Genomic DNA, 27681 nt, shown 5'->3' with positions numbered 1-27681 from the left:
AAAGGCATCAAACCAAAAAAGTAAGATATTTTGAGGAAAAGTTCTTAGAATCACGTCTTGGGGTGTAAAGGGTTACATTCACATTTGTCTTCAAGCTCTATTTTCAAACGGAACTATTCTCAGTTTCCTCATCTTGCAGGGTGATTAGGATGGTTATGAAATAATGCACGTACAATTGCTTATCATGGTGCTGTCCACAGAGATGACTCAATAAATAGCCTTTTTCAAAACAAAGCAACATGTTAAGATATGGGACATGAAGAGACTGATCTCAGACTACCCAGGATACTTTCATGCTTATTGATGCTATTCTCTTTCTCATTAGCTTTCTTCTTACTCTCTCTGGTAAGACACAATCTTTAAAATGCCTTTGGCATTTGTTCAGGAATAGATTTACCTTGGAACTATGTCAGATTTTGTCTTGATTGGGGCGGGGGTAGGTAGGGGAGGTAGGAAGATGCCCTGAAATGAAATCAAAAGGCCCCATGGACAACTCAATAGACAAAGAAGGTGTCTAAGTCAACCTCTTAAGTTATTCTCTGCACCTAAGTGCCTCTTCCACCCCCATCTTAACCATTCGAAAAGCTAATGGGAAAACCACCTTTGGTCAGTAGGTCGAGGAGTGTGCTTATTCTGGAAAAGCAACAGAATGGTATCTCATTGCACCACCCTGCCCACTAGCTGTGGTTTGTTACATCATCAACCTATTAGCAAACACACCACATTGAATGCACTGCAGCACTCGAAAAATCCTACCGACCCCTGGAACGCAAAAAGCATTTGGATGTAAAACTGTAGGCAATGAGGAACATTTTAGTTTTTGGTTATACCATTGGGTGAATTGCCCTGAAGCAGTACATCTAAGTGAGAAGATTAAAAATGAAAAAACAAAGGATCAATAGTTCCAGAAAGGCAAGTGGTGGACAGAATATCCTTAGCAAGAGAAAAAGGAACGAACATCTTTTACAACTTTGAGCTATAAACTCTGAGTCCTTGATGTACACATCTCGAGGGTCTGAGTGACACAAGACAGATACAGGAAAATGTGAAAAGCAAGCTTCTAAAATATACAGCTTTGTTCTTGGCATGAAACAATGGCAGACTCTGAAGAAATTAAATTAATAAGAAAACGAAATTACCTTTTATATAAAGGGAGCAAATTTCACACAGGAAATTTGAAATATTTTACTAACTTTAATCCGATTCTGGCGAGATATTGGGGAGACAGGAATTATATTCACTAGGTTTACCAAGATATACCTGACTTGAGGAGATCATCTAATTTGGCCAAGGTCACACATCTGCGGCAAGATTAAAACTCACATGTATTGCTAAAGGAAGATGGTCCAGTTGAACGAAGAGTGTCAAGAATGTAGCTACCTTATGATCTGGCCTCAACATTAGCCTCAATTCTTTATATTTTACCACCTAAACTAGCTCTAAAATAACAGAATCAGGCATTATTGCTAAGAAACATAAAGCTTTATACTTTGAAAGATCATCAAACCATAGGGATCTGATGGTGAATAGGCCTTAGCAAAAAAAGAAAAATAATTCTCATATTTATAAAGCACTTTCAGTTTCTATAATGCTTTCCTATCCCTAACTCACAAGATCCAAAAACTTCTATGAAGTAGGCAGGGCAGATTCAGCTAACCTACACTCGATGCCAATTGCTCTCCTAATTTTTATATAATTTGATCCTCTCAATCTTGCATTCACTCAACAGTCATTCATTCAGCTCACAAATATTTGCATGCCTACTATGTCCCAGACATTAAATGCTGGAGATAAAATGAGGGAAGAATAGAACTTGGTCCCTGCCTGCAAAGAGCTTACAAATAATTTTCAATGTGATGACTGCTATGAAAAAGGATAAGGTGATATGGGAAGGGAATCCTAACCTAGAATGGAGGTCAGGGAAGTCATCTCTAAGTAAGTGACTCATATCTGAAGGATAAATGGCAAGTGGGTGTGGGGTCTGGCGTGGGTTTAGGAAACAGCAGATGCAAGAGACCTCAGGAGAGAGGATGGCACTTTCCAAACAGAGAAGTATATAACCTGGAACACAGTGGGCAAGGACAGTGCTATGAGATAAGACTACTGAGACAAGCAGTGAGTCAGTCAGCACACATTTGCAAGCCTACTATGCGTCGAGCAGTGTTCTGAGCACTGACAGAATGCATGATAAGAGAGATATGATTCCTTGTCTTTAAGGGATTACATTTCAGGAGGCGTGGAGAGCAATAATAAATGTATAAATAAATAAATGTAATTTGAAGTATTCTAAGTACTATGAAGAAAATAAAATAGGGTTTTGTAGTAGAGAGTGACTGGGAGGCTACTTAGCTAGTGTGGCCAGCAAAGACCTTTCAGAAAAGATCACAACTGAGTCAAGGCCTTAATGGAAAGTGAGAAAACCACGTAAAGTCAAGGAGAAAAGCACTCCAAGCAGACAAAACCAGCAAGCATCGATGACCTGTGATGGATAGAAAGGTCAGTGTGACTGGGACGTAGAGAATGAAGACAGAGTAGAGGGAGATGAAGTCAGAGAGACAGGCAGCAGCCAGATCAGGTAAGGCCTGTAGGTCATTGTGGAGAGTTCAGATTTTATGCTAACGGTTGTATAAAGAGGAGTGAAATGATTTGACTCATGCTTCAGAAATATCACTCCAGGGGCCAGCCCCGTGGCTGAGTGGTTAAGTGAGCACGCTCTGCTTTGGCAGCCCAGGGTTTCACAGGTTCGAATCCTGGGCATGGACACCGCACCGCTCATCAGGCCATGCCGAGGCAGCATCCCATATACCACAACTAGAAGGACCCACAACTAAAATATATACAGCTATGTACTGGGGGGCTTGGGGGAGAAAAATGAAAAATAAAATCTTCAAAGAAAAAAAGAAATATCATTCCAGCTGCCGAGAGGAAGATGAACACTAAGAGGACAAGAGTAGAAGCAGGGAGATCAGTTAGGAATCTTTTGCAGGAGTCCGGGAGAAAGATGCTGCTGATTTGGACTTTGGGATTTCAGTAATTAGTGAATAGATTATCTTTTTTTTTGGTGAGGAAGATTGGCCCTGAGCTAACATCTGTCATCAATCTTCCTCTTTCTTTTTCTCCCCAAAGCCCCAGCACATAGTTGTATATCCTAGTTGTACATCCTTCTAGTGCTATGCAGTACGCCACCTCAGCGGCGCTTGATGAGCGGTGTGTAGGTCTGCGCCCAGGATCCGAACCCCGGGCCACCACAGTGGAGCGCGGGAACTTAACCACTATGCCACCAGGCCAGCCCCAATTTGAGGTGTATTTTAGACTGCCAGACTGGATGTGGGAATCGAGAACGGCTCTCCGATTTTGGCCTTTGCTATTAGGTGGATAATGGGACATACCCTTTACCGAGATGGGGAAGGATTCCAGGGAAAGAGGTTTGCGAAGAAAAGCCAGTGGTTCTATTCTGGTTAAGTCTGAGAGGCCTGTTCGACACCCCAGCGGGTATGCAGAGGGGTCGGTGTCCTAGTGTGCAAGGGACGGAAATCCGGATGGAACATAAACTGGAGTCACCAGCATTCAGATAGTATCTGCTGCTCCTGGAACAGATGAGACGATCCAGGGAGAAAGTACAGGCGGAGAAGGGGAGAGGACCTCCCTCACAGGCCAGGTGACTGACCGTGGAGTCCACCCTACCAGCAACAGGCAGGCCGCGAAGGGCATCAGAGAGAAGGGGTGCGACCGCAAGGCTGGGAGCTAAAAAAAAGCCTTTCGGTCGTCACGTGGGAAATGAGCCGGAAGAAGAGCAGACGGAAGAGGACCAGCGAGGAGACTCCTGCGGTTCCAGGCAGAAGCAGACAGAAGCAGGGCGTACAGTGGTCCAAGCGGAGACGAAGAGAAGCGGACTGGCTCGGGAGATGGCCAGCCACGATTTGGTGACTCGATGGGGTGCGGGAGGGGGACACCAAGGATGACGCCTATGCTTGAACAACGAACTGTAGCGATAAAAGCGCCGCTTAAGCCGCTTTCCCGGAAGCGAGGACGGAAGCACGTGCTGCACTCAGCGCAGCACGGCACCGAGGGCCGCGACTCCCCCGCTCACTTCCGGGTTCCACGAGGCACGCGAGAGCCGGAAACGCACTGACGTCACCAAAGCGTGCGCGACGGCACGCGTCCACGGAAGGGGTCGGCCAGTGGCGCTGCTCTGCCCGGCCGGGCCGGGCCGGGCCGGGGCGAGGGGGGCGGGGTGACAGAAGGGCAGGAACGCCTTCGTCCCTGGGAGAGGTTCTTGTAAAGAGGCCGCGGGCGGGGCGGGGCTCCCCCCGAAGCCCGACTTCCGCCCGAGGCCCCTGCGGCGGGAGACGCGCTTCTCGGCCCTGCGCCGGCCAAGGCCCACGGACGCCTGTGACCCGCGCCAACAGCCCCACGGGGCCGCGTGCCCTGGGGGCAGCCGCGGAGGTCGCGGCCGGGCCAGAACGCTCTCTCAGAAAATAAAGGCAACGAGGAGCCACCCTCCCGGGGCACCAGCCGCTGCGGGCCATTACCTCAGACCCAGGGACTCCCGGGCTCGGCCAGGCTGTCTCACACACTGACTGAGGGGTCTCCGCGCCTCCTAAAGGGGCCGCGGCCGGAGGCCCGACTTAGAACCGCTCTCTGAGGAGGGCGGGCGCAGGCCTCGCACGAAGCCGTGCTGGAGGAGTCGCCTCGCTGCTCGCCGGCTCCTCGGCTCATGCAGCGTGCCCGCCAAGCCTTTTGCGCACGCGCTGCTGCGCTCACCGCCCGCCGGGCCTTCTGCGCACGCGCAGCTGCTGCGTTCAGTTGTCCCCCGCCCCATCCTGGTGGGCGCATGCTCCGAGGCTTGGCCCCGGTGTGCGCGTGCGCGCCGCTGCGACGCCACCCGTGGGGTGCGCGAGGCCGAGGCCGAGGCCGAGGTCGGGAGCGGCGCGCGGCCCCATTTTCCGCATCACCGACTCCCGGCGCATCTCAGTCGTTCCGGGACCTGGCCCCCGAAGGTTCATTTCGCGCATGCTACGTGCCAGCTGTGGTCGGGTCGGGAGCTGTAGACTGCAGAGTCCCTCCTGTGTGCCGAGCATCGTGCAGACGCTTTCCGCACACGCTTTCCTTTAATCCTCACCCCGGTGCCGTAACGCCGTGGTGACTATCCCAGTTTAACGGAGGCCCGGGAATGGGAGCGACTCGTGCATAAGCCAGGACTCGAACACGGGTCTGTGGGATTCCAAAGCCTAGCACTTTCTGTTCCACTTCCCGCTGATCCAATTCTCAGGGCCTTGTGAATTACTAAGCGATCTGGCCCGTCCTCTGCTGGGTGGGCTGCGTTCCCGACGATGGACCTGCCCACTTCAGAGGTAGCCAGTGGCCGCAGCTCTTATCCCTATAGTCCTATTGTATTGTCCTGCCTCCGTCTTTGCAGCTCGTGTAGTTCCATGAAATGCCTCCCCCACCCATAAACTCACCCCCCCTTTTTATTTTATTTTATTTTATTTTTTTATTGGGTTAATGATAGGTTACAATCTTGTGAAATTTCAATTGTACATTAATGTTTGTCAGTCATGTTGTAGGTGCACCCCTTCACCCTTTGTGCCTACCCCCCACCCCACCTTTCCCCTGATATCCACTAAACTGTTCTTAGTCCATAATTTTAAATTCCTCATATGAGTGGAGTCATACACAGATTATCCTTCTCTCGCTGGCTTATTTCACTTAACATAATTCCCTCAAGGTCCATCCATGTTATTGCAAATGGAATGATTTTGTTTTGTTTTACAGCTGAGTAGTATTCCATTGTATATATGTACCACATCCTTTTTTTTTTTTTAAGATTTTATTTTTTTCCTTTTTCTCCCCAAAGCCCCCAGGTACATAGTTGTATATTCTTTGTTGTGGGTCCTTCTAGTTGTGGCATGTGGGACGCTGCCTCAGCGTGGTTTGATGAGCAGTGCCGTGTCCGCGCCCAGGATTTGAACCAATGAAACACTGGGCCGCCTGCAGCGGAGCGCGCAAACCTAACCACTCGGCCACGGGGCCAGCCCCTGTACCACATCTTCTTTATCCATTCGTCTGTTGCTGGGCACTTAGGTTGCTTCCATGTCTTGGCTATTGTAAATAATGCTGCAATAAACATTGGGGTGCATAGGACTTTTGGGATTGCTGACTTCAAGCTCTTTGGATAAATACGCAGTAGTGGGATGGCTGGATCGTATGGTAGTTCTATTTTTAATTTTTTGAGGAATCTCCATACTGTTTTCCATAGTGGCTGCACCAGTTTGCATTCCCACCAGCAGTGTATGAGGGTTCCTTTTTCTCCGCAACCTCTCCAACATTTGTTACTATTAGTTTTGGATATTTTTGTCATTCTAACGGGTGTAAGGTGATATCTTAGTGTAGTTTTGATTTGCGTTTCCCTGATGATCAGCGATGATGAGCATCTTTTCATGTGCCTATTGGCCATCAGTATATCTTCTTTGGAGAAATGTCTGTTCATGTCTCCAGCCCATTTTTTGATTGGGTTGTTTGATGTTTTGTTGTTGAGTTGCGAGAGTTCTTTATATATTCTGGATATTAAGCCTTTGTCAGATATATGACTTGCAAATATTTTTTCCCAGTTAGTGGGTTGTTTTTTTGTTTCAATCCTGTTTTCATTTGCCTTGAAGAAGCTCTTTAGTCTGATGAAGTCCCATTTATTTATTCTTTCTATTGTTTCCCTTCTCTGAGAAGGCATGGTGTCCGAAAAGATCCTTTTAATACTGATGTCAAAGAGTGTACTGCCTACGTTTTCTTCCAGAAGCCTTATGGTTTCAGGTCTCACCTTTAGCTCTTTGATCCATTTTGAGTTTATTTTGGTGAATGGTGAAAAAGAATGGTCAATTTTCATTCTTTTACATGTGGCTTTCCAGTTTTCCCAGCACCATTTGTTGAAAAGACTTTCTTTTCTCCATTGTATGCCCTCAGCTCCTTTGTCAAAGATAAGCTGTCCATAGATGTGTGGTTTTATTTCTGTCACCCCCCCCTTTTTTTTAAAGATTGGCACCTGAGCTAACAACTGTTGCCAGTCTTCTTTTTTTTCTCCCCAAATCCCTACACACACGCCCCCCCCCCCCATACATAGTTGTATATTTTAGTTGTGGGTCCTTCCAGTTGTGGCATGTGGGACGTCACCTCAACGTGGCCTACTGAGCCGTGCCATGTCTGCATGCAGGATCTGAACCCTGGCCCCCAAAACTCACCCCATTCTAAAACCCTATTCCGCATGCCCAGATACTACACTCCTTGAAGGCTGAGTCTTATATGTCTTTTCATACTCAGGGCAACAGGGCGCCTGCTACTGGGTAGTATGTGCAACGGCCTGGGAAAGCAAGGCAGGAAAAGGAAGAAGTGGGGGAGGGGGGAGGAGAGGGGAGGAGCTCAGGAGGGCACCTGTCCCATCTCAAGACGGCATCTGCTATCCAGTCTCTCACTGAAGGGAGGCCTGTGGGAAGTGTGGCCTGGTGATGCCAGATCTGATTTCCATGGGAAATCTCTCAACTTAAAAATGTTGGCAACTAACTGAAAAACGAATACACTGTATGGACTGAAGCTAACACATTTGTGGACAGGCACAACTCTTGAGCCATACATTTGTCACTCTAACCTTGCTTGGCATAGAGTAAAAGTTGACCAAATTGATAAGACTTGAGTTCCAGCGCAGGGCTGCCTTTTGGCTGCTGTTGGGTCCCTATCCCTTGTGCTCGCCACGTCTGGGAACCAAGAGAAAGATCTTTCTTCTTTGGGTGGGGTGGGGATGGGTTCCACACAGAGTAAAGGAATCAGGTTTCTCATAAAGCTGGAGAAAACTGTTCTGTACCTGTGCTGTTTACTTGTAATCTACCTACGTTGATATGATTTGCACCTAAGATTGTGGTGACGAAAGTCATGAGTCTTAAATGGCCACCTGGATAACGTGCATGATGATGTCTTGTGGAGGAGGGCCCCTGGCCAGGTATGAAGGACAGAGGAAATAACCACTATTTGGAAACAAATAGACTTCAATTTCAACCATCCTGGAGGGAAATAGGCAGAAACCCAGGGGACTCCAACCAGAGGGCTTTCTTACACCCCAAATGGCTGAACATCCCACTTCCCGTCATCTGCAACTACGGGATGTCAAGTGAGATAAAAGGAACACACCAACACTTTGAGTGAGTGAGATTGAACCGAAGTGGCTCCTGGCAGACACGAACACACACACTGCTGTTGAGGGGTGGGAGCAGCACCTGGTAAGGCCCCCTGGGCATTTCCTTCCCGCCGTGGAGGGCGCCAGCCCCATATTGGGCACCATCCTTTGTGAAGACGACAGGGCTGCTTCCTCTGGGCCTCTGGCTAAGGGGCCATAATGGAAATGCAGCGAGAGGGAGGAATTCTCACCTGCGACAGCAGGAGACCCTTAGGCCGGAAGAGCCGGAAGAGGGGCAGAGCCAACCCCTGAGCAGGAATGTTAAGTGCCAAAATTCCAGGAGAGGAGTTAGAGTAAGTGATATTATTGGAGAAGGGGGCTGAGGTGAGTATTTAAGTGAAGGAGGTGGATTCAGGAGTTTGGAGGCAGTAAGATAAAGGGATAACAAATACTGATTAACTATTATTTACAAGCATTGTGCTAGGTCCTTGGGGATACCTTGGTGAACAAGGCAAAGTCAACTGCCTCATCATGGAGATGACATTGAAATCAAACTGGTTGGAGGATTGTTTGGGGGTGTGTTCAATCCTGTGACATCATCCTGGAGATTGCTTTTGTGAGCCACCCTGGAGGGTTGTACAGGCCTGCTGGCCCTGTCTGAAGAGCTAGAGGTGGGACAGACACTGGCCACTACAGATGTGACAGTGAGGGGAAGCCACATATGGGCCCGTTGACTGCCTTGTCCCTTGGGATTCTTTGTTTCTTTAAACTGGTATTAAAAATTGTTTTTGATTTACATATAGTACCATAATTCACCAGTTTGGGTGTGTACGTCTAGGATTTTTCACATTTGCGTAGATTCAAGGACAGATCAGGATAGAGAATAGTTCCATCACTCAAAGAAATTCCCTCATGTTGCGCCTTTGTAGTCAAACCCCTAGCAACCTGTTCTCCGTTCCTAAAGCTTTGCCTTTTCCAAAATGGCATATAAATGGAGTCATACAGTATGTAACTTTTTGGAATTGGAGTCTTTTTTTTTTAGGTTTTTATTTTTTCCTTTTTCTCCCCAAAGCCCCCTGGTACGTAGGTGTATATTTTTTAGTTGTGGGTCCTTCTAGTTGTGGCACGTGGGACGTCGCCTCAGAGTGGCTTGTTGAGCGGTGCCATGTCCGCGCCCAGGATCCGAACCAGCGAAACCCTGGGCCGCCAAAGCGGAGTGCATGAACGTAACCACTCTGCCCGGGGCCAGCCCCTGGGGTCTTTCTCTTAGCGTAATGCATTTAGATTTATCCATGTTGTCGCATGTATCAGTAGTTCATTCCTTTTTATAACTGAGTAGTATTCTATTGTATGGATATACCACCATTCGTTTGTCATTCACCTATTGAGGGATGTTCGGATCGTTTCCAATTTTTGGCCATTTGAGTAGAGCTTCTATAAGCAATCACATATAGGTTGTTGTGTGAACTTAAGTTTTCATATTTCTAGAGTAAAACCTAGAAGTGGGATTGTTGGGTTATATGGTAAGCGTATGTTTAGCTTTGTAAGAAACCACCAAGCTGTTTTCCAGAGTGGCTGCACCGTTTTGCATTCCTGCACGCAGAGGGGGTGAGTTGCATTTGCTTTGCATCCTCACCAGCACTTGGTATTTTCAGTTTTTAAAATGTTTGCCATCCTAATAGATGTGGATGATACCTGGCTGTAGATCTAATTTGTATTTCCCTAATGACTAATGATGTTGAGCATCTTTTCACGTGCCCTTGGGGTTCTTGGGAATTAATCAACCTGTGCCCCAACTCAGAAACCAACTTACAGTGCTAAAGACACTTATGTGGATTCATCCTCGCATACTGGAACATTTTAGCAGCAACGCTCAGCAGATGACAACTGGATTCAAAGCACATGTGCCAGATCTGTCAAGCCAGCAAGCAGGTGGCAAGACGCTCCTGGCTGCTAAGCACCTTCTTCTGTTCCAGGTTTTGTGGAGAGGAAAACATTTTGTACCTTTGTCTTCGGAATGTGCAAACGGCCAGACTTCATCATCCCTGCCATTGTTTTTTTCCTGGTCCTCCTATTTAACATTCTCCCTTACGTCTTTCCTTTGCAAAATAAATATTTATTGAAAGCCCACTGCATGCCAGGGACTGTGCTAGGCTCTAGGGTCACAAAGTTGAAGGAGATGCCTACTCACACAGATTTCACATTCTAACAGACGGATTCATATAAAGCAGATTTTTAATACAATGCAGTAAGGGCGTTCATGCACCTGTGTTTGAAGCCTTGGGGGGGCCTAGAGAATGGAACTCAACCAGCCAGGAGTCAGGAGGGCTTCCTGGAGGAGAAAACACTGAAATGAGCCCTGAAGGATGGGTGGGTATTAGGCTAAGAGACACAGAGAAGGTATTCCAGACAGAAGGGACAGCATGAGCAAAGGCCTGGCAACAAGAAATCACATGCTGTGTGTATATGCGTCCATGAGAAGTTCAGCTTTACTCAGATACATGAATGCAGGTGTGAAGTGGCTGGAGATGGGGTTGATGAGGCAGACAGGGGCTAGATCATGGAGAAGCTGATGCTGAAGCATTTGAATTTATCCCCAAAGTAATAAGATACTTTTAAAAGTTTGATTTTGGCTTCAGAAAAATGTTCCTGGAACCCTCCCCTGGTCCCTTCCTTTTCTGCCTATGGATTCTTTTTTTTTTTTTTTCAAAGATTGGCACCTGGGCTAACAACTGTTGCCAATCTTTTTTTTTTTTCTGCTTTATTTCCCAACCGCCCCACCCGCCCCGAGACCGTACACAGTTGTATATCTTAGTTGCAGGTACTTCTAGTTGTGGGATGTGGGACACCTCCTCAATGTGGCCTGACGAGCGGTGCCATGTCTGTGCCCAGGATCCGAACCCTGGGCTGCCGCAGTGGAGCACGCGAATTTAACCACTCAGCCACAGAGCTGGCCCCTGCCTATGGATTCTAACTCATCCTTCAAGGCCCAGCTCAAAGGCCACCTCCTCTGGGAAGCCCTCTTTAATTCTCCTAGCCAGAAAGATCCACTCTTTCCTGGGGCTCTTTGCCCTGCTTTGTACTTAACTGGTCAGTCTGCCTAGAGGGTAGGAACTATAATTTGCCCCACTTCGGGCTCCTCATGGGGCTTGACACGGGGTCTAGCATATAGGAGGTGCTGATGAATGTGAATGAGTTTGTGAATGAAGGAAGTTTTCTGGCAGCCCAGCTCTAGTTCTTAAGCTTACGTGGATCAGAATCAACTAGAGAGCTTGCAGATTGCTGGGCCTGGTCTCTAAGTCTCTGATTCCTAAGTCTGGGGAAGAGGGGCCCTGAGAATTTACTTGTCGAACAAGGAAAGTAAGTTCCCAGGTGATGCTGATGCTGCTGGTGGGGACCACACTCGGCGAGCCTCTGGATGATGCATTTCCCTTGTGTGGCTGTGGCTACAATCCAGGTACTTCTCACAGCCAAGACCAGGGCTGGTCACTGTCAAGGGGGCGTCATTGCTGCGGTTTATCACAACCATCTGACCATCTTCAGGGGATTTCCTTTGTCTTGACTAGTGTCTCACTTGCTCTGAGCTGGAGCTGGGGGTTACTGTACCCCCTCCTGGTCCTTTTCTCCCAGAGACTCCTATAGGGCTTCTCAGAGGGGCCCTGGTCATGCGGGTCCCTTAAGTGGCATCCTTCCCACTGAGTGGTTCCACCAGGGAGCCCCAGAGGACAGAACAAATGCTGAGCATGACCTGTAAAGAAGCCCAGGATGTGGGAAGGAACCGTGGAATGCCGGGAGCCAGGGAGTCCCCTGCGACCTCCCTTAAAGGGTCAGAATGGGATCTTGTCTCCTTTAAGAGCCGCTGCTCCCTGAAGCTCTGCAGCTCCCATCTCCCAGGCAGAGAGACTGAGCCACTTCCTCAGCAGCTGGGGCTCCCCCGCCCCTGAGCCCCCACCACTTCCCTGTGGGCTTCCCAGGCTCATTACCCACTGGGCTGCAGCCCTCGGCCTTCAGCTCGGGGAGGCTGGAGGCCAGAGACTGGCCAGGCAGGGCCCCAGGGAGGGCTGACCCAGCTCAGAGAAGCAGCCCCGGGCGCTGGGGGCAGGGAGGTCTCCTGAGGGTGGAGACTATCATTTGGTTGGCCAGTTGTCTCTCCTGCTTTGCCTTTTGGGTGTCTGAGCTGGTGACCCCCCAGGTGTGAGCCTTGTAGAGCTCAGGGAGGCAGTGGGGTGGGCTAGGGCGGCTCAAAGAGGCCTCATCCTTCTGGGCTCAGCTTAGACCTTGGAGGCCTTTGTGCATTTGATAATGAGAGCTGATTCCTGCAGGCGGTGGCTGCTATGGGACAGAAGCAGAGAACCCCAGGAAGGAGGGGAGAGAGATGCTGGAGAGACCCCCTCAGAAGAGTACTGGCTGAGAAGGTTTCGCGGTCGGACCTAACTGGGAGACTGAGCCCCTAGAGAATTCTCCCTGTAACCTGTTCTAGACACGGGGTCCCAGGCCCGGCCCCAGGGAGTCACATTCCGGGGGGGTGGGGAGGGTGGGGCACAACAGCCACTCTGCATTTGTACCAAGGATCCCAAGTGATTTTTGTCTCAATATAAAAAAAATTATTGTGAAAATCTTCAAACATACAGAGAAGTTGAATGCCCACCTCCTAGACTCTATCATTATCAGACATCAGTATACTTCCCTCTAAATACTTCAGCATACACATCATTAAGCAGAGATTGGGGCCGGCCCGGTGGCGCAGCGATTAAGTTTGCATGTTCCGCTTCTCAGTGGCCCAGGGTTCACCGGTTTGGGTCCCAGGTGCAGACATGGCACACTTAGCAAAAGCCATGCTGTGGGAGGCATCCCACGTATAAAGTAGAGGAAGATGGGCATGGATGTTAGCTCAGGGCCAGTCTTCCTCAGCAAAAAGAGGAGGATTGGCAGTAGTTAGCTCAGGGCTAATCTTCCTCAAAAAAACAAAACAAAACAAAGTAGAGATCAATGTTGATTCACAAGTTTTCTTTTTCTTTCTTTCTTTCTTTCTTTCTTTCTTTTTTGGTGAGGAAGATTGGCCCTGAGCTAATATCCATGGCCAATCTTCCTCTTTTTGCTTGAGGAAGATCATTGCTAAGCTAACGTCTATGCCAGTCTTTCTCTATTCTGCCCGTGGGACACAGCCAGAGCATGGCCTGACAAGCAGTGTGTAGGTCCGTGCCTGGGATCCGAACCCACAAACCCTGGGCCACCTAAGCCAGCATGCAAACTTAACCACTATGCCACCGGGCTGGCCCCTACAAGTTGTTTCTTTTGAGATAAAATTTACGTAAAACGAAATGCCCAAATCTTAAGTGTACATTTGCTGAGTTTTGACAAATGCACATACCTGTAAAACCCAAACCCCTATTGAGATACAAAACATTATCAACATGCCAGAAAGTTCCCTGTGCCCCTTCCCAGTCAATCCCTGCCCCGACTTCCACCCCCACCCTGGAGGTCACCACTGTCCTAATTTTTTCTCATCGTAGATTGTTTGCTTGTTTTAGAACTTCGTATAAATGAAAGCATGTCGTGTGTACTATTCTGTATAAAGCTTCTTCCACTCAGCAAAATGTTTCTGAGATTTATTCATATTGTTGCATAAGCCTAGTTTGTTCCTTTTCATTGCTGAGTAATATTTTCTTGTATGAATATACGACAGTTTATTTATCCGTTTTCCATTTGATGGACCCCTGGGCTTTAACTGGCTTGGGATATTATGAATAAATCTGCTATGAACACTCTTTATAAGTCTCGTGGGCGTCTATTTTCATTTCTCTTGAGTAAAGACCTAAAAGCGGGATTGCTGTGTCATCAGATGGATATATGTTTCATTGTATAGACCTTTTTGCCAAGTGATGTACCATTTCACACTCTCACCAAAAATGTGTGAGTTCAGTTCCTCCACATCCACACCAACGTCTGGTGCTGTCAACCTTTTTTATTTTAGCTGTTCTGACAGGTGTGTAGTAGTAGCGTATTGACGTCAGTAGTTTCTACTAATGATAGCAAGCACTTTTCCACGTGATTGACCCTTCGTCTATTTTCCTCTGGGAAGTATCTGTGCAAATCTGTTCTTCTCTGGCCTCCCCAAGCAGCTGGATGGCCCTGGTCCGTAACTCAGGGCAACAACTCACCGTCTCTCTTCCTGGACACCTGGCTTTGCCTCTATGCTGCTGAAGCTGGGTATCCAAGGTGAGTCCCAGGTACCTGTGAGCCAACAAGCCCACCTTCCTGTAGCCACATTCATTCATTCTCCTCCTCACCCCCATTTTTACCCAGGGAGGAAATAAATGGAATGAACAGACACCAAATGTGACTGTCTGTCGTGTCCTCTACCAGGGGCTTCCCATGAACCACCCCGTTTAGCTGCCCCCAGCCTAGCCAGCTAAGCCTTGTCACGAGTCTTGTCTGTATAGATGAACAAACAGCCTCCATTATGCTAAATAATTTGCCTAAGGCCACCCGGTAAGTGAGAGTCAGACATGGAACCTGGTGTGTGTGACTCTCCCCTCCATGTCATCTGCCTCCTCCGGCATCTGCCAGTTCCTGCAAATGAGGATCTTCACTGAGTCCTTCCTAGCTCCTTCTTCCCTAAGCTGGCCCGGGCCTCGGGGTCCCTGGAGCTTGCTGGAGCACCGTTCAATCCAAAAGGACTTTCAGAGCTCTGGTGTAGTCACTGCCTGCGACTTCAATAGCTGTCCCCCACTTGCCATCTCAGACCCCCCTTTGGTGTTGCTGTAGATCCAGATCAAGCCCCTTTGTGCCATGGGGCACTTGGGGAGGAGGCAGCCTTGAAGCTGGGTTAGGGTTCCACAAGGCCTAGCCTACTCCATCCCCAAAGGCATCCTCTCTCTCGTTTCTTGGCCCTTCTCAATGCTAGCTGTTCCCTTTGCCTGGAATTCCTTCCCTCCCATATGAATCCTCATCATCACCTAGCCAACTCCTTGTATTAATTATCTATTGCTGTGTAACAATTTTCCCCCAAAACTTAATGGCTTAAAATGATAAACATTTATTATCTCACACACAGTTTCTGTGGGTCAGAAATCTAAGAGTGGCTTAGCTGGATAGTTTTGGCTTGGAGTCTCTCATGAGGTTGCAGTCAAGGTGTAGGTTGGGGCTGCTGTCATCTGAAGGCTGGATTGGGGCTGGAGGATCTGCTCCCGAAGTGCTCACTCACATGCCTGGCGAGTTGGTGCTGGCTGTTGGCAGGAGGCCTCAGTTCTTCATTGCCTGGGCCTCTCCACAGGGCTGCTTGAGTGGCCTCAACTGGCCACTGGCAACTGGCTTCCCCCACAAAAATAGACAGACTATTTTAATTGTTTTAATTATTTTCTTTGACTTAATAATTTCCCTTCTGGAAATCTAGCCTATGAAAAGAATTCAAAATGTAGGGAACCATTTCTGCACAAAGATATTCATCATGAGGGTATTTATAGTGGTGAAAAATTTGAAACAGCCCAGTGTTCAACAAGAGATGGATGGTTAAGTAAACGACGGCATATCCATGAAATCAGCCTATTACACAACTATTAAAGTGGTTGCTTGTGGAGGAGTTAAGAACATAGAAAGTGCCTGTGATATTCTATTAAGAGAATGATTTCAGGATATAAAATTTATACACAATATGATCACAATATGTGTGAAGAAAATAATTCATAGGAAATATGCTAAAATGTTAACAGTGGCATTTGCTATGCTCTTGATTTTTTTTAATTTTGACATAATTAAAGATTCACAAGAAGTTGCAAAGACACGACAGACAGGACCTGTACACTTCATCCACTTTCCTCCAATGATTACATCTTACATGACTTAGTGTAATGTCAAAGCCAGAAAATCATCATCACTGTAAAGTGTGTATGTAGTTCCATGTCGTTTTATCACATGTGCAGATTCATGTAACCACCATGTGCAGGATACAGAATTGTCCCATCTCCTCCAAGATGTAACCCTTTATGGTCACACTCACCTCCTCCTCCAACCCTAACCCTTTGCAACCACTAATCTGTTCTCCATCTCTATAATTCTGTCATTTTGGGAATATCACATAAGCGGGGAATCGTATAGTATGTGGCCTTTTCGATTGGCTGTTTTCACTCAGTGTTGTTGTAACGATTCAATCATCTAAGTTGTCACATGTATCTGTAGTTCGTTACTTTGTTTGCTGTGTAGTATTCAATGGTATGGCTAACGCTTTTCAGTTTTCCTACTGAGCACGAAATATTTTAATTCTTAGGAAAAGGGAAAATATTGCTGGGGGTGGGGATGGGGGTGGGGGTGGGGTTCATGCACAGAGAAGTAGTTCATGGCTTCAAGGAAATTTTGTGTTGAATTAAATAATAGAATTTTGGGCTCAGAGGGCCCTCGGGAGCCACCAGGGTAAGTTCTCCATGTTGCAGGAATCCTCCTTGCAATATCCTGACAGGGAGGTGTGCAGCCTCTGTGTGGATACTTCCAGTGACAGGGAACTCACTACCAAATAAAGCAGCTCATTAAATTGATACAAAGAAAATGTGCTTACCTTCCCGGAGCTTGGGCATGACGGAGAGAAGGTCTTCTGTCGTGGGTTATTTTCACCCTGCCTGAACTCTCTTCGCTGTCCCTCCTAACCGGATAAACACAAGCCCAAGAAAGTGAGGAAAGCCTGAAAGAGCCTGAGCAAGCTGTTGGATATCTTAGATCCAGGACTGGACTCTCTAGGGGGATTTCAGCCTTCACTGGCTTGGAAAAGCAAGGAGCGGCAGACTTTCAAAATGGAATGAAATTCTGCATGAACGCACACACACGGATACCCACGGGCCGGCAGGAATAGTCTCCTTCCTGCATATTGGAACGTCCCCCAAGAAGACACTAAACCACTAATCCAAGAGGAAAGATGTCAGACTCTCGCCTGCCTCAAGTCCCCTGTATTAGGACAGAGATCTCCTCCTGGTCCTCCAGCCTTCCTTGAGGGCCCACTTTGATCTGTCCATGGTTCTGATTGTTAATTGCTTTTACCTGGGGGGCAAGGCAAGGGTTCTTTCATTCATTCCTTCCTAACAGCTAACACTTGTTGAGCACTTACCCTATGCCAGGGACTGTGATATGCTCCTTACATTCACCTCTTTTTATTGAAGTGAATCAGACACGACGGAAAAGAGCACAGATCATAAACATACAGCTCAATGAACTTTCGCACAGTGAATACATTCACATAACCATCAGAGAGATCAAGAAACAGAACAGTGTCTGCACCCCAGAAGGCCCCTCAGGTCCCCTTCTGGGTGCTAGCCTCCAACTATAACCACTATCTTGACTTTTAACAGAGTAGATTAGGTTTTTTTCTATTTTAGAACTTCATATAAGTGGATTATACAAACTGTCTCCTCTTTTGTGTCTGGCTTCTATAGCCCAACATTAAGTTTGTGCAGTTTATTCATATCGCTCCAGACAGTTGTGGTTTGCTTATTCTCATTGCCATGTAGCATTACCTGTGTAAAATATTCTACAGTTTACGCATTCACCTGTTGATGGGGCATTTGGGTTGTTTCCAATTTTCTACCATTATGAATATGGCTGATGCAAACGTTCATGTCTTTTGGTGAACATATATTCTTCTATTATATATATAATACATATTATATATACACATATATATGGATATGTATACACATACACACATATACATAGAGTTGATTTTGGGTGGGTACATTTATTAATTCCCATTTTTCAGGAGGGAAAACTGAGGCTTGAAGAAGTTGAGCCAGGAAGTCGTGGAGCCGGGATGTGAACCCAATCCTGTCTGGCACTGGAGCTCAAGCTCTCTAACCACCATGATTTACTGCCTTCCAACGCGTGGGCTGTTTGAAAGTACTCGTGATGTGGCAGACAGGTTTCTGCCATTGAGAGAGATAAGATAGGGAGGCACAGTCACACAAGAAGGAAAATGGTAGATGCCAGTGAAAGGCACATAGGTGTGATGAGGAGCCTGAGGAAAAGAGGGTCATTTTCATCTTGGAAGATCACGGGAGGCTTCCTAGAGGAAGAAGCATTTGAAGAGGAAGGATGGGGGCACATTCCGGGCCCACGGGAGTGAGGAGGGAAGGAGTGCCAGGCTGAGAGAGCTCTGGGGGCACAAGAGGAGGAGGCCCTCATAGAGATATAGCTGCAAGGGTCCTCACAGGTCATCTCGCCCAGCTCTCATGGTCCATCCACCCATCTTTACACTGCTGCCTTCCACTTTCATATACCCAGCCTTGACCATTCCTCTGATCTCCAAACTCTTTTCTATCCAGTTGGATGACAAATAGGCATCTCAAATTGAACATGGCCGAAACAGGGCTCCTGATGTCCCGCCCACCCACCCACTCTGAACTGCTCCTCTCCCAATCTTTCTTGGTCTTTGGCACTACCAACCACCAATTGCTCAGGCCCCAAAACACAGCATCATCCTTTCTTCCTTCCTTTCCCCACATCCAATCCATGAGCACATCCTATCAGCTCTCTCTATAAAGCACACTCGGGCTCTGACCTCTTCTTACCACCTCCTTGCTACCACCTGGGTCATGGCACCACTGTCGCTCGCCTGGATGACTGCAACAGCCTCCTCACCACTCTCTCTGCTTCCACGCTCCTTCTGAAGGCCACAGAGGAGAAGCCTTCTCTGCCTCTTCCAGCTTCTGGTAGCTCCAAATGCTCCTTGGCTTGAGGCTGCCTGATTCCAATCTCTGCCTCTCCCTTCAATTGCCTTCTCCTCTGTGTCTTCTCTTCCAATTATTGGTGACCTCCTTTTATTGGTCATTGAATTTAGGGCCCACCTGGATAATCTAGGATGATCTCCTCTTGAGATCCTTAATTTAATTATATCTGCAAAGATCCTTTTTCCAAATAAGGTCACATTCACAGGTTCTGGGTGGATATATCTTTTAGGGAGCTGCCATTCAACCCACTATAGAGGTGAATACCAGAAAGAAAGAAAAAAAAAAACAGCTAGAGGAGTTTAAATTGAGTTTAAACTCTAGTCCTCCAATGAGTGATTACTTTTCAAAGCATAGATGACTCTTAGCCCACACATACTTGCTATTTCAGCACTGACTGTCCACGCATCACTTCAAAGGTCGTTCTGAGGAGGGAGCATCCACATTGTGCTTGCTGCAAGGCTAATTTGAGGCTGTGAGTCTCTAGCCGGGGGCCTTGCTGCAGCCCCAACCCGCAGATCCTCTTTGCTCACTGCTGGGGGCGTGGCTACTGCTGCAAAGGGGCCCAAATTGGGTCCTTCTGAAAAATGGCCTCCCCAAAGAAAGCCACTGCTACTGCTGGTGATGAAAGGAAAAAGAAGGGATCCAAGAAAGTGCTGGTTCGCGCCCAGGATGGTGGGCAGCCTCTAAGATGAATGTCCCCCAAAGATCCCCTCTTCTGGTTTTTTCATGTCCTGTGTAATCCTCTTCCCTTGAGTGTGGACTGGATCTAGCAACTTGCCTCTACTGAAGAGAATACAGGAAAAACGACAGGATATAATTTCTGCACTTACGTGACAAAAAGACCATGGCTTCCATATTGCTCACTTTTCCTCCTCTCTAGCTTGCTTGCTCTAAAGGAAGCCCACTGCCATATTGAGCAGTGCTATGGAGAGGCCCACGTGGCAAGAACTAATGTCTCCAGCCAACACCCTACAACAACCTGAGGTCCTCATTCCAACAGCCTTCAAGGAACTGAATCTTGCCAACAACCTTGTGAGCAATCTTGGAAGTGGCCTTTCTGAGGCCTGCAGACGGCCGTATAAGTAAGTCTTGAGGTGGATCCTCCCCGGTCGACCCTTCGGATGACTGCAGCCCTGGCCAACAGATTGAGTGCAGCCTGTGAGAGGCCGTGAGCCAGAGGCACCCAGCTGAGCCACGCCCAGATTCCTGCTCCACAAAAACCGTGTGACCGTAAATGTTTGTTGTTTAAGCCATTGCGTTTCAGAGTAATCTGTTATGCAGCAATAGATATACCCAGACACAGATTTCTAAGATGTACTCCACCCCGGGGAAGGCTAATGCCATAGTGATAGAGTGATAGCTATGTTTACAAATTTGAGGCTTCACAGATGTGAGCTCATAGCCCTCCTCAAGAATCTATAGCATCTCCTCCCACTCCTTTGATTCTGTTTATGTTTTTAAGCAAACTATAGTGGCAGTCACACAGTCTACTTTTTCTGCTTAATATGTTGTAAGCATTTTCTCACCTCATTAAACACTCTTCAAAGCTTTCTTTGTTCTGAGCACCTCTTCGGTACTGTGTCATAGGAGTGTACCAACATTGATTTAGTCACTCCCCTCTCTTATTGGTTTTGAGCTTAAGGGAGAGTTTTGCCCTCTTGGTCATGTCCATTAGCACGTGTCAGCCCCTCCATGCAGGGCCTACAGGGACAGTATGGGAAAGACAGAAGGCAGGATCGCCTGTGGTTAAGTGCTCCTGACGTTGCATCAGGTCTATACCATTTCCTAACTTTGTGACCTTGGGCTTGTTACTTGACTCCCCTGGGCCTCAGTTTCCCCTTCTGAACAGTGGGGATAATAACTATACCTACTTTACAGACTTATTAGAAGCATCATTGAGTTAACCCAAGTAAAACACAGCACAGTGCCTGACATATTTTAGGGTATGTAGACACAAGCCAGACCATGGGATCCTCAGGCCCCATCATGTCCTGGTCCATGGTGCATGTATCGGCTCTTGTCCCAGACTCTAGCTTTCCTCCAATCAATAGCATCTTGGCTTCCCTGCCAGTCTGCTCTCTCTGCCTGGTGACCCCAGCTCTGCCGCCATCCACAATCCTGCGACCATCCCACCTACTTTTACTGTGTGACCCTGGGCAAGTCCATCCCATCTCTGGGCCTCAGTTTCCTCGTCTGCAAAATGAGAGGAGCATTAGATTACGAGGTCCACAAGGGATTGCTCACTTCTGAGATTCTAATTCCCTCTTCTTTCAAAGGCCCTTTGGCTTCAACAATATATAATACACTAGAGCTTTAAACAACTGGCCAAAGCAAAAAGAATTGGAAAACACTTTAATTTATTTACCATAACATACATGCCAAGACTTGTGCTCAGCATCCTGGAGTGGGTCAAATACTAGTGTAGTGTCTGTTTACACGTGTGTGAAAATCTGCGTGAAGAGCTGGAGTTTCTGGTCTCAGGTCCCTTACAGCGTTTATCCTGAGTCTGAATGAGAAACCTCCCTTGGAGTAGACACTGCAGCTGAGCTCCACCTGGTCCTGGCCCCTGATCCTCCAGCTGCCATCAAACCGAAGAGCAATGAGGGGCGCTGCTCAGAGAAGCCGAGGGTAATAGGGGTCAGGGGCTGCCCAGGGATGGAGGTGGTCCCAGAGAAGACATGGGTCTCACTGCCACCAGCACTTGCTTAAATGTAACCTGGCACCTGACCCTCCCCTTGCTCTTTCCTCAGGCCTTTTGTGCATGACATGAATGGCTCTCAGGAGTCCCTCATGGCCTTGCGGGGAGGAGGGAGGCAGGGAGCTATTTGGGAATAGCCCGGAGAGCTGACCCTGCAGAATGTTTCTGAAGCCTTGTTATGGCTATGGGGTACCCTGTTCTGTAGAAATCCCAGGGGGGACTATCGCAGGCTTCTCCCATCTTCAACCCACAGATTCAGTTCCTTGGCTCTGAAAACACTGCTGGGGAAGAAGTGGGCTCCTGCTTGGCCACTCCCTAAGCCGCTTCAGCCAGGGTGAGGTTTCAGCAGGGCTCTGTGGCCCTGGGAATCACAAATCAGAAGGGAGAGCCCCTCCCTGCTCCCAGCACTTAAACCTCCTCACACCAGACCTCAGTGTCCAGGACTTCAGCCCCTAGGGTGCCTGGGCCAGGATCCTACCAGGAGAAGGACAACAGATACTGGTGTTTCAGGTCCCAGGAAAGGCTATGTGACCTTGGACAAGTCACTTGGCTCCTCTGAGCCTCTGTCTCCTTATCTGAAAAAGTGCAGTGATAATCTGGATTTTGCAGGATGACCCTGAGGGTGAAATAAGACAGTGGCAGTGACAGGGCCTGGCAGAGGGTGGGCATGCTGTCATGGCTTCCTTTCCCCAGTGAAATCCTGGGCCAGCTGGTCAGCCAAGAAGGAGAGCCTCCAGTGGCAAGGGAAGAGATGCCTGGGTGCTGAGGGTGCTTCCTGAGCCCAGGGGGCCAGCCCGGCTCTGGGGGCCGGGTTAGAAGTGAACTTGAGCTGAGGAGAGCAGGGGGAAGGCCAGGAGGGGATGGGGGCTAGGATCCACACCCAGGCCTTGCTGGTCTGCTGCTGAGAAGGCAGGCTTGTGCTCCCCGTCCTGCAGACAGGCCAGCCCCAGAGCAGCCAAGGGGCTGTGGGAGGAGGACTCCAGCTTCCTCCTGGTGGGGTGCTCTAGCCCAAGGGGCTGGGGAGGGGCAGCTTGGCCTGGGCTGGGCAGGAGGGCACTGAGGTTGGAGGAGGGTCTCAGCAGGGTGGAGCCAGTGGGCGAGGCAGATTCGACAGGGCTGGAGGAGAGCTGGGCCGAAGACGCAGTGACCGCAGTGGAGCCAAGGGACAGTGAGGGCAGAGGGGAGAGGAGGAGGCCAGGGGAGCCATGCAGATCTGGAGAGAGTTGCTGAGCAGAAGGAGAGGGGCCTGGGGTCTGGAACAGGTCTGGCTGCTCCTGGCAGCCGTGTTGTCCGTGGGGCACACGGCCTGGGGGTGGCCCTGCCTGGGTCCAGCAGCCGGGGGGCGTGGGAGCCAAGCAGGAGGCACAGCCCGTCGGGCACAGGTGCTCATGCACGTGCAGGGTCCGACTCCACCACAGCAGCTCAGCCTGCAGGGCCTGGATCTCCTTCCGCAGGGCGTGGTTGTGTTTCTCCAGCGACTCGTGCTGCTGGAGGGAGAAGCAGATGGGCGGGGAGGGGGATGTCAGCCAGCATCAGGGGCCCAGCATGAGCCATGTTCCCTGCTCCCCCAGGGTCCTCAGCTTAGGGGGAAATATACCACCACCATGCGAATGTCTGAGCTGGGGCCCCTCGGCTACTCTCTGGCCAGCCCTAGAACCAACAGCAAGTCCTCCCCATTCCACCTCCTAATGCGGCTCACATCTGCCTGCTCTCCATCCTCACTGCCAATTCTCGGAGCCAGCGGGTCTCTATCAGCCTGCGATCTCCACTCACCTGGGAGCTCCACCAGCCCCCTAACTGGGGTGCCCCCCAAAACCACCCCATTCTCCGGGCCCAGAGAAGCCATTCGGCAACTGTGTCAATAAATGAACAGTAAACCTCTTTAAAGGCTCCCATGACGCCCCGTGTGTGTCATAGCCCCAGCTCACACCTCCAGGTTTATCTCTCCGACATCAGCTGCTCCCCCTCACTTCCTGTCCCTCAGGTGGACTCCGCTTCCTTGCCACATTTCCTGTCTCCTCTGCCTGGACACTCTTGCAGCACACAGCCCCTCGGGGCTAATCCCGATGTGGCCGTCTCGTGGCAACTTGGACATCCTTCTGTCCTGGACACCTTTAGGCTGCTTAGAGCCACTGCCAGACCTCCCCAGTGCCCAGAGCTCGCCCACTGAGGCCTGTGGGAGGAGTCCTGGGTACCATTTGACAGGGTGGCAGCACGGGTGTTTTCTATTCAGCATCCCCGAAACAGCATCTGTTAGGTTCTGATCCACTGAACACTGGGTTCTGAGAACCCACAGGGACAATAATCAACGTGCAGTTCTAAACAATCATCGATGACGACAACAATGGGAGAAAATAAAGAAAGAACACTATTTCCACAGCTCATCAGGCTGAATGACACAAAAATGTTACTCAGGACCCAAAGTTCTAACAGGCCTCAAAGGCACCAGCAGCCCCACTCTTAGGCTGGTTTCTGCAGGTGGAATGAGGTTATTAAAACATGTCATTAGGTCACCCATCACCTAAATTCTCCAAAGTCTTCGAGTCACCTTCAGAAATGAGTCACTCACTCACTCACTCATTCATTCATCTGCCTGGCTCCTCTGTGAGAAGGCGAGCCCTGGGGAGCAGGGATGGGTGCATGGGAGGGATCTGGTCGGCTGTGCTCACAGCTGTCAACACTTAGAACTGTGCCCATCACACAGGAGACGCTCGATAGGCATTTCTGGAAGGAAAGACTAAAGGAAAACACGAAGTCTCTACCCCTGCCAGGCAGGCGCCATCCTGGGCATCAGTCCTCATTCTCGCGACATCTCCAGGGTGCTGCTCTCTCGCCCCATGCTGGCGCTAATTCATTTGCCCGCAATGCCTTTCTTACCTTCGTCTGTTTGGAAAACTCCTATTCATCCTTCAAGACCAGCTCAGACTTCATCTCTCTATCACCTTGATGCTCTTACCTGTGTGTTGCCCCCACCGATGTGTTCCCAGAACACTTTATTCTGACTCTGTCCTTCGCTCCCCAGAGAATTACTGAGTCCCTCCTATTTGTCGGGCACTGTTGTAGGTGACGGGGAAACAGCAGGAAACAGGATACTTCCCTGCCCTCGTGGTGCTTACACTCTGGTGAGGGAGGCAAGCAACGAACATCTAAACATGTAATAGAAAGTCAGTGCTAGCAAGAAAAATAAAGCGGAGTAGCAAGGAGAGGTCTCTTTAGATCAGAAGGTTTAGAAAGGCCCTTCTGAGGAGGTGGCATTTAAGCCAAACAATTGGAAAGAAGGAGGATCTAGCTGGACTGCTGTGTGAAGGCAGAAGGAACAGCCAAGGCAGAGCCCCTGAGGCCGGGTGTGCTCAGCCAGTGAAGGAACAGGGAGAACAGAGTGTAGGATGTTAGGAGAGGAGGGCACACAGGCAGGGCTGAGGGTTGCAGAGAGCACAGGGCCTCTGGGCACAGAGGACTGTGAATTTTACTCATCACTATAAGGACTAACGTGCATGCAGCCCCGAGGGCCAGGTCTGAGCCCAGCTCTTAATCCTCCCCCGGGACGGACTGGTGGTGTCCTCTCTCTCTGCACAGAGGAAGAAGCGGATCTCCAAGGGTCAGGTTACCATCCACGGTCAAGTTACCATCCAAGGTCAAGAAGCAAGTGCAGGTGGAGCCCTCCCCTGCCCTACTGGGTTCCTTTGCCTCCTTGAGTCTCCACAAGGGTCCTGCCAGTGGACCTGGATTATCATCCCGATTTTCACATGCGGACAGTGAAGCTCAGTGAGGGAGGTGATCTGCAGCTAATGAGAGCCAGCCCATCTTAACCCTGAACCAGAGCGGTCACAGCGTGGTCTTGGCCATCCGCATCACAACCCTAACAGGCCGGGTGGTTCATCACAGCTCCACCTGCGGGGCAAGGGGCAGCGACCTCCATCTTAAGAATGTCTCAGCTGGGCAGGTGCTGGGTTCTCCTTGTTTCCCTCCACATCCTGTCTCCTCTCCCTAGACTGGGGACACCCTGAAGGCAGAGCCGGCCGCGGAGGCACCTTTGTGTCCCTGGAGCCCAGCATGGATCTGGCACACAGAGTGCACTCAGCACCCAGGAATTTCCCAGTCTCAGCCAAAGAGCCCTTTCCTCCTCCCAAACCCAGGCGGCCGGGGAACACACGGCAGAGTAGGGGAAACTGCTCATAGGCGGATGGAGAAGAGGTGGCCGGGCCAGGTAGGTGGAGTCAGCGTCTGGAAGGGAGGCGCCCCCCACCTGGTGCAGGGCGTCCGCCTTGTCCGTGTGCTTCTGCCGGCTGCGCTGGGCGGCGGCCCGGTTCTTCTGTTTCTTCTTCAGCTGCCTTTGATGCTCCTCTGGGTCCTGCAGGGCGTGAGGCGGAGGGCTCAGGGTCCAAGCAGGGGCTCAGGGTCCAAGCAGGGGCTTGCGGCCTCCCTTCTGAGGTCTATAAAGCCACGCCCTTCTGGCTCCCCGCCCCCTCGCGCCTGCACACCCCAACGGGGCCCACACACCCCATCGCCGGCACAGCACATCTGGTCGGAATGTCAACCTCACCCACATGTCCTACTCACGGCTCACATTGGGGGAGGACAATCGAGGAAGCTGGGAGCCTGCTGGTTGAACCCAGACAAGACTGACTTCACACCCACTCTCTCCTTACCGGCCCTGTCGCTCTGGGCAAGCCACTTGCTTCTCTGAGGTGAGCCGCCTCACTCATCCGTACCTGTGCCTTCTTCACAGCCCATAAAGCAGGCAGCCCCAGGCCAGCCCCGAGCCAGGGGTTAATAAAGGTCAGCCCCTGTCTTCTGAGTCTGCTATCCTCCAGGTCAAGGTGTTGGGTTGCCTAGCCCTAAGCTCCGTGTGTGAGGGCAGGGCCCAGGTCTGATTCCAGTCTCCGTGCCATGCCCAGCTTGTGCCGAAGCTGATCTTTACTTACTTGACAAATATTTATTGAGCACCTACTGTGTGCCCAGCGCTGACTGAGGGGACACTGCAGTGAACAAAACAGGCAAAACTCCCTGACCAAGTGTAGGGGGGCTGCAACCTCGAATGAATGAATCAAGAGTCCTTTTGACAGGAGAGTGGACTCAAAGGTTGGCAGCTGCGACCCTCCCCTCCCCCAGACCCCAAATTAGGGAGTCCATGAAACTTACATGAAATATTTAACCCAAAAGTGCGGAGCTTTGGAAGGTCAGGTAAGAGGGGATGTTGGAGACCCCACAGCCGAACCCCCCCTCCACAGGCCCCTCTGGGAGGTGTGTTCGGAGTGTAGGGAGCTCAGGCAAGACCCTGGCCTCCCTGGCTGAGGTCTCTACGCTCCTAGGTTCACTGCCACAGCAGGCCCATTCCAGGTGCTGGGGGGAGGGGCCGAGAGACTGGAGCCTGGGGGAAAAACCGGGGGTGAGAGAAGGGGGCAGGTTTCTGTGCCTGGGTCCAGCAGGAGAAGGCTCCCGTGAGGGCAGTGAGGCCAGGACAGGTGGGTTAGGAGAGAGTGGTATTCAGAGGCCAAGTTCTAAGCTGGAGGCTAGATCTGCAATATGAGAGCTGGAAAGCCTTCTTTCCAATCCCGGGGAAACTGAGGCCCAGAGAGGGGGTGTGTGGAGCCCACGGTACACAGCCCATGTGCACAGAGCTGGGTCTAGGAGGCCTGACCGCATCCCTCCCTGCCTGGGCACTGGGGCTCCCCGGCACGTCCCCCTTCTCATCCCTGGCCCCGGCCCCTGTACTCACCGTCCGGGCCAGCAGCTCGTCCCCCCTGCAGAGACGCATGGCTTGGGCAGGGGTGCAGAGGCTCACATCCGAGGTGTTCCTCGTCCGCTGTGACCTCCCAGTGCCCTCTGGGGGCCCAAGGAAGTGGAAGCTCTTTAAATCACCAGTGACCACTCCGCCCCCGGCACGCCAAGTTTCAGTTTCTCCTAAAGCCACCGGCTGCTCAGAATCCCTGGCTCGGGTTGGCTCACGTGGCTGGAATTTCCTAACATGAACTGGCCTTCCGGTTGGGCCCCTTCTCTGGGAGGAGGAGGGTGGCCGGAGGACGGAGCCCTATGGCCAGGTGTGGGGAGGGAGGGCAGGCTGCCAGGGACAGAGCCGAGAGGAGAAGCCAATGGGGGACCGAGGGCTCCTGTGG

General features: G+C 50.0%; 2 protein-coding genes across 4 annotated transcripts in view; both read right to left on the bottom strand.

Annotated features, from left to right (window-relative positions):
• Nucleotides 1-4765, bottom strand: part of LOC124228798 (glycoprotein hormone alpha-2) — a 29362-nt gene extending 24597 nt beyond the window's left edge. For both annotated transcript variants that reach the window (XM_046643677.1, XM_046643678.1), the window contains exon 1: nt 4533-4765. The gene's annotated coding sequence lies outside the window, so the exon portion shown is untranslated. The remainder of the gene's footprint in view (nt 1-4532) is intronic.
• Nucleotides 4766-21213: 16448 nt separating this feature from the next.
• BATF2 (basic leucine zipper ATF-like transcription factor 2) lies at nt 21214-27433 on the bottom strand. Of its 2 annotated transcripts, none has more exons than XM_046643041.1 (3): nt 27285-27433; nt 25812-25916; nt 21214-23052 (listed from the first exon to the last, which is right to left on the bottom strand). In XM_046643041.1, exons 1-3 carry the CDS (start codon nt 27321-27323, stop codon nt 22378-22380), a joined length of 819 nt encoding a protein of 272 aa, XP_046498997.1. In that variant the 5' UTR covers nt 27324-27433; the 3' UTR covers nt 21214-22377. The 2 variants fall into 2 exon arrangements, with proteins under 2 accessions (XP_046498997.1, XP_046498999.1); XM_046643043.1 differs by having other exon boundaries at nt 21214-23049.
• Between the last annotated feature and the right edge of the window lie 248 nt (nt 27434-27681).

This window comes from Equus quagga, chromosome 17, assembly GCF_021613505.1.
Source record: "Equus quagga isolate Etosha38 chromosome 17, UCLA_HA_Equagga_1.0, whole genome shotgun sequence".
Classification (NCBI taxonomy): Eukaryota; Metazoa; Chordata; class Mammalia; order Perissodactyla; family Equidae; genus Equus; species Equus quagga.
The sequence above is the reverse complement of the archived record's forward strand: the minus strand, read 5'-3'. Positions and strand labels throughout refer to the sequence as shown.

Excerpts from the sequence above, each read along its gene's own strand:
- BATF2 (XM_046643041.1), bottom strand. The coding sequence starts at position 27,323 with ATGCGTCTCTGCAGGGGGGACGAGCTGCTGGCCCGGACG. Across the intron at positions 25,917-27,284 it reads ACGAGCTGCTGGCCCGGACG|GACCCAGAGGAGCATCAAAG; the intron begins GTGAGTACAGGG and ends CACGCCCTGCAG. Across the intron at positions 23,053-25,811 it reads AGGCGGACGCCCTGCACCAG|CAGCACGAGTCGCTGGAGAA; the intron begins GTGGGGGGCGCC and ends TTCTCCCTCCAG.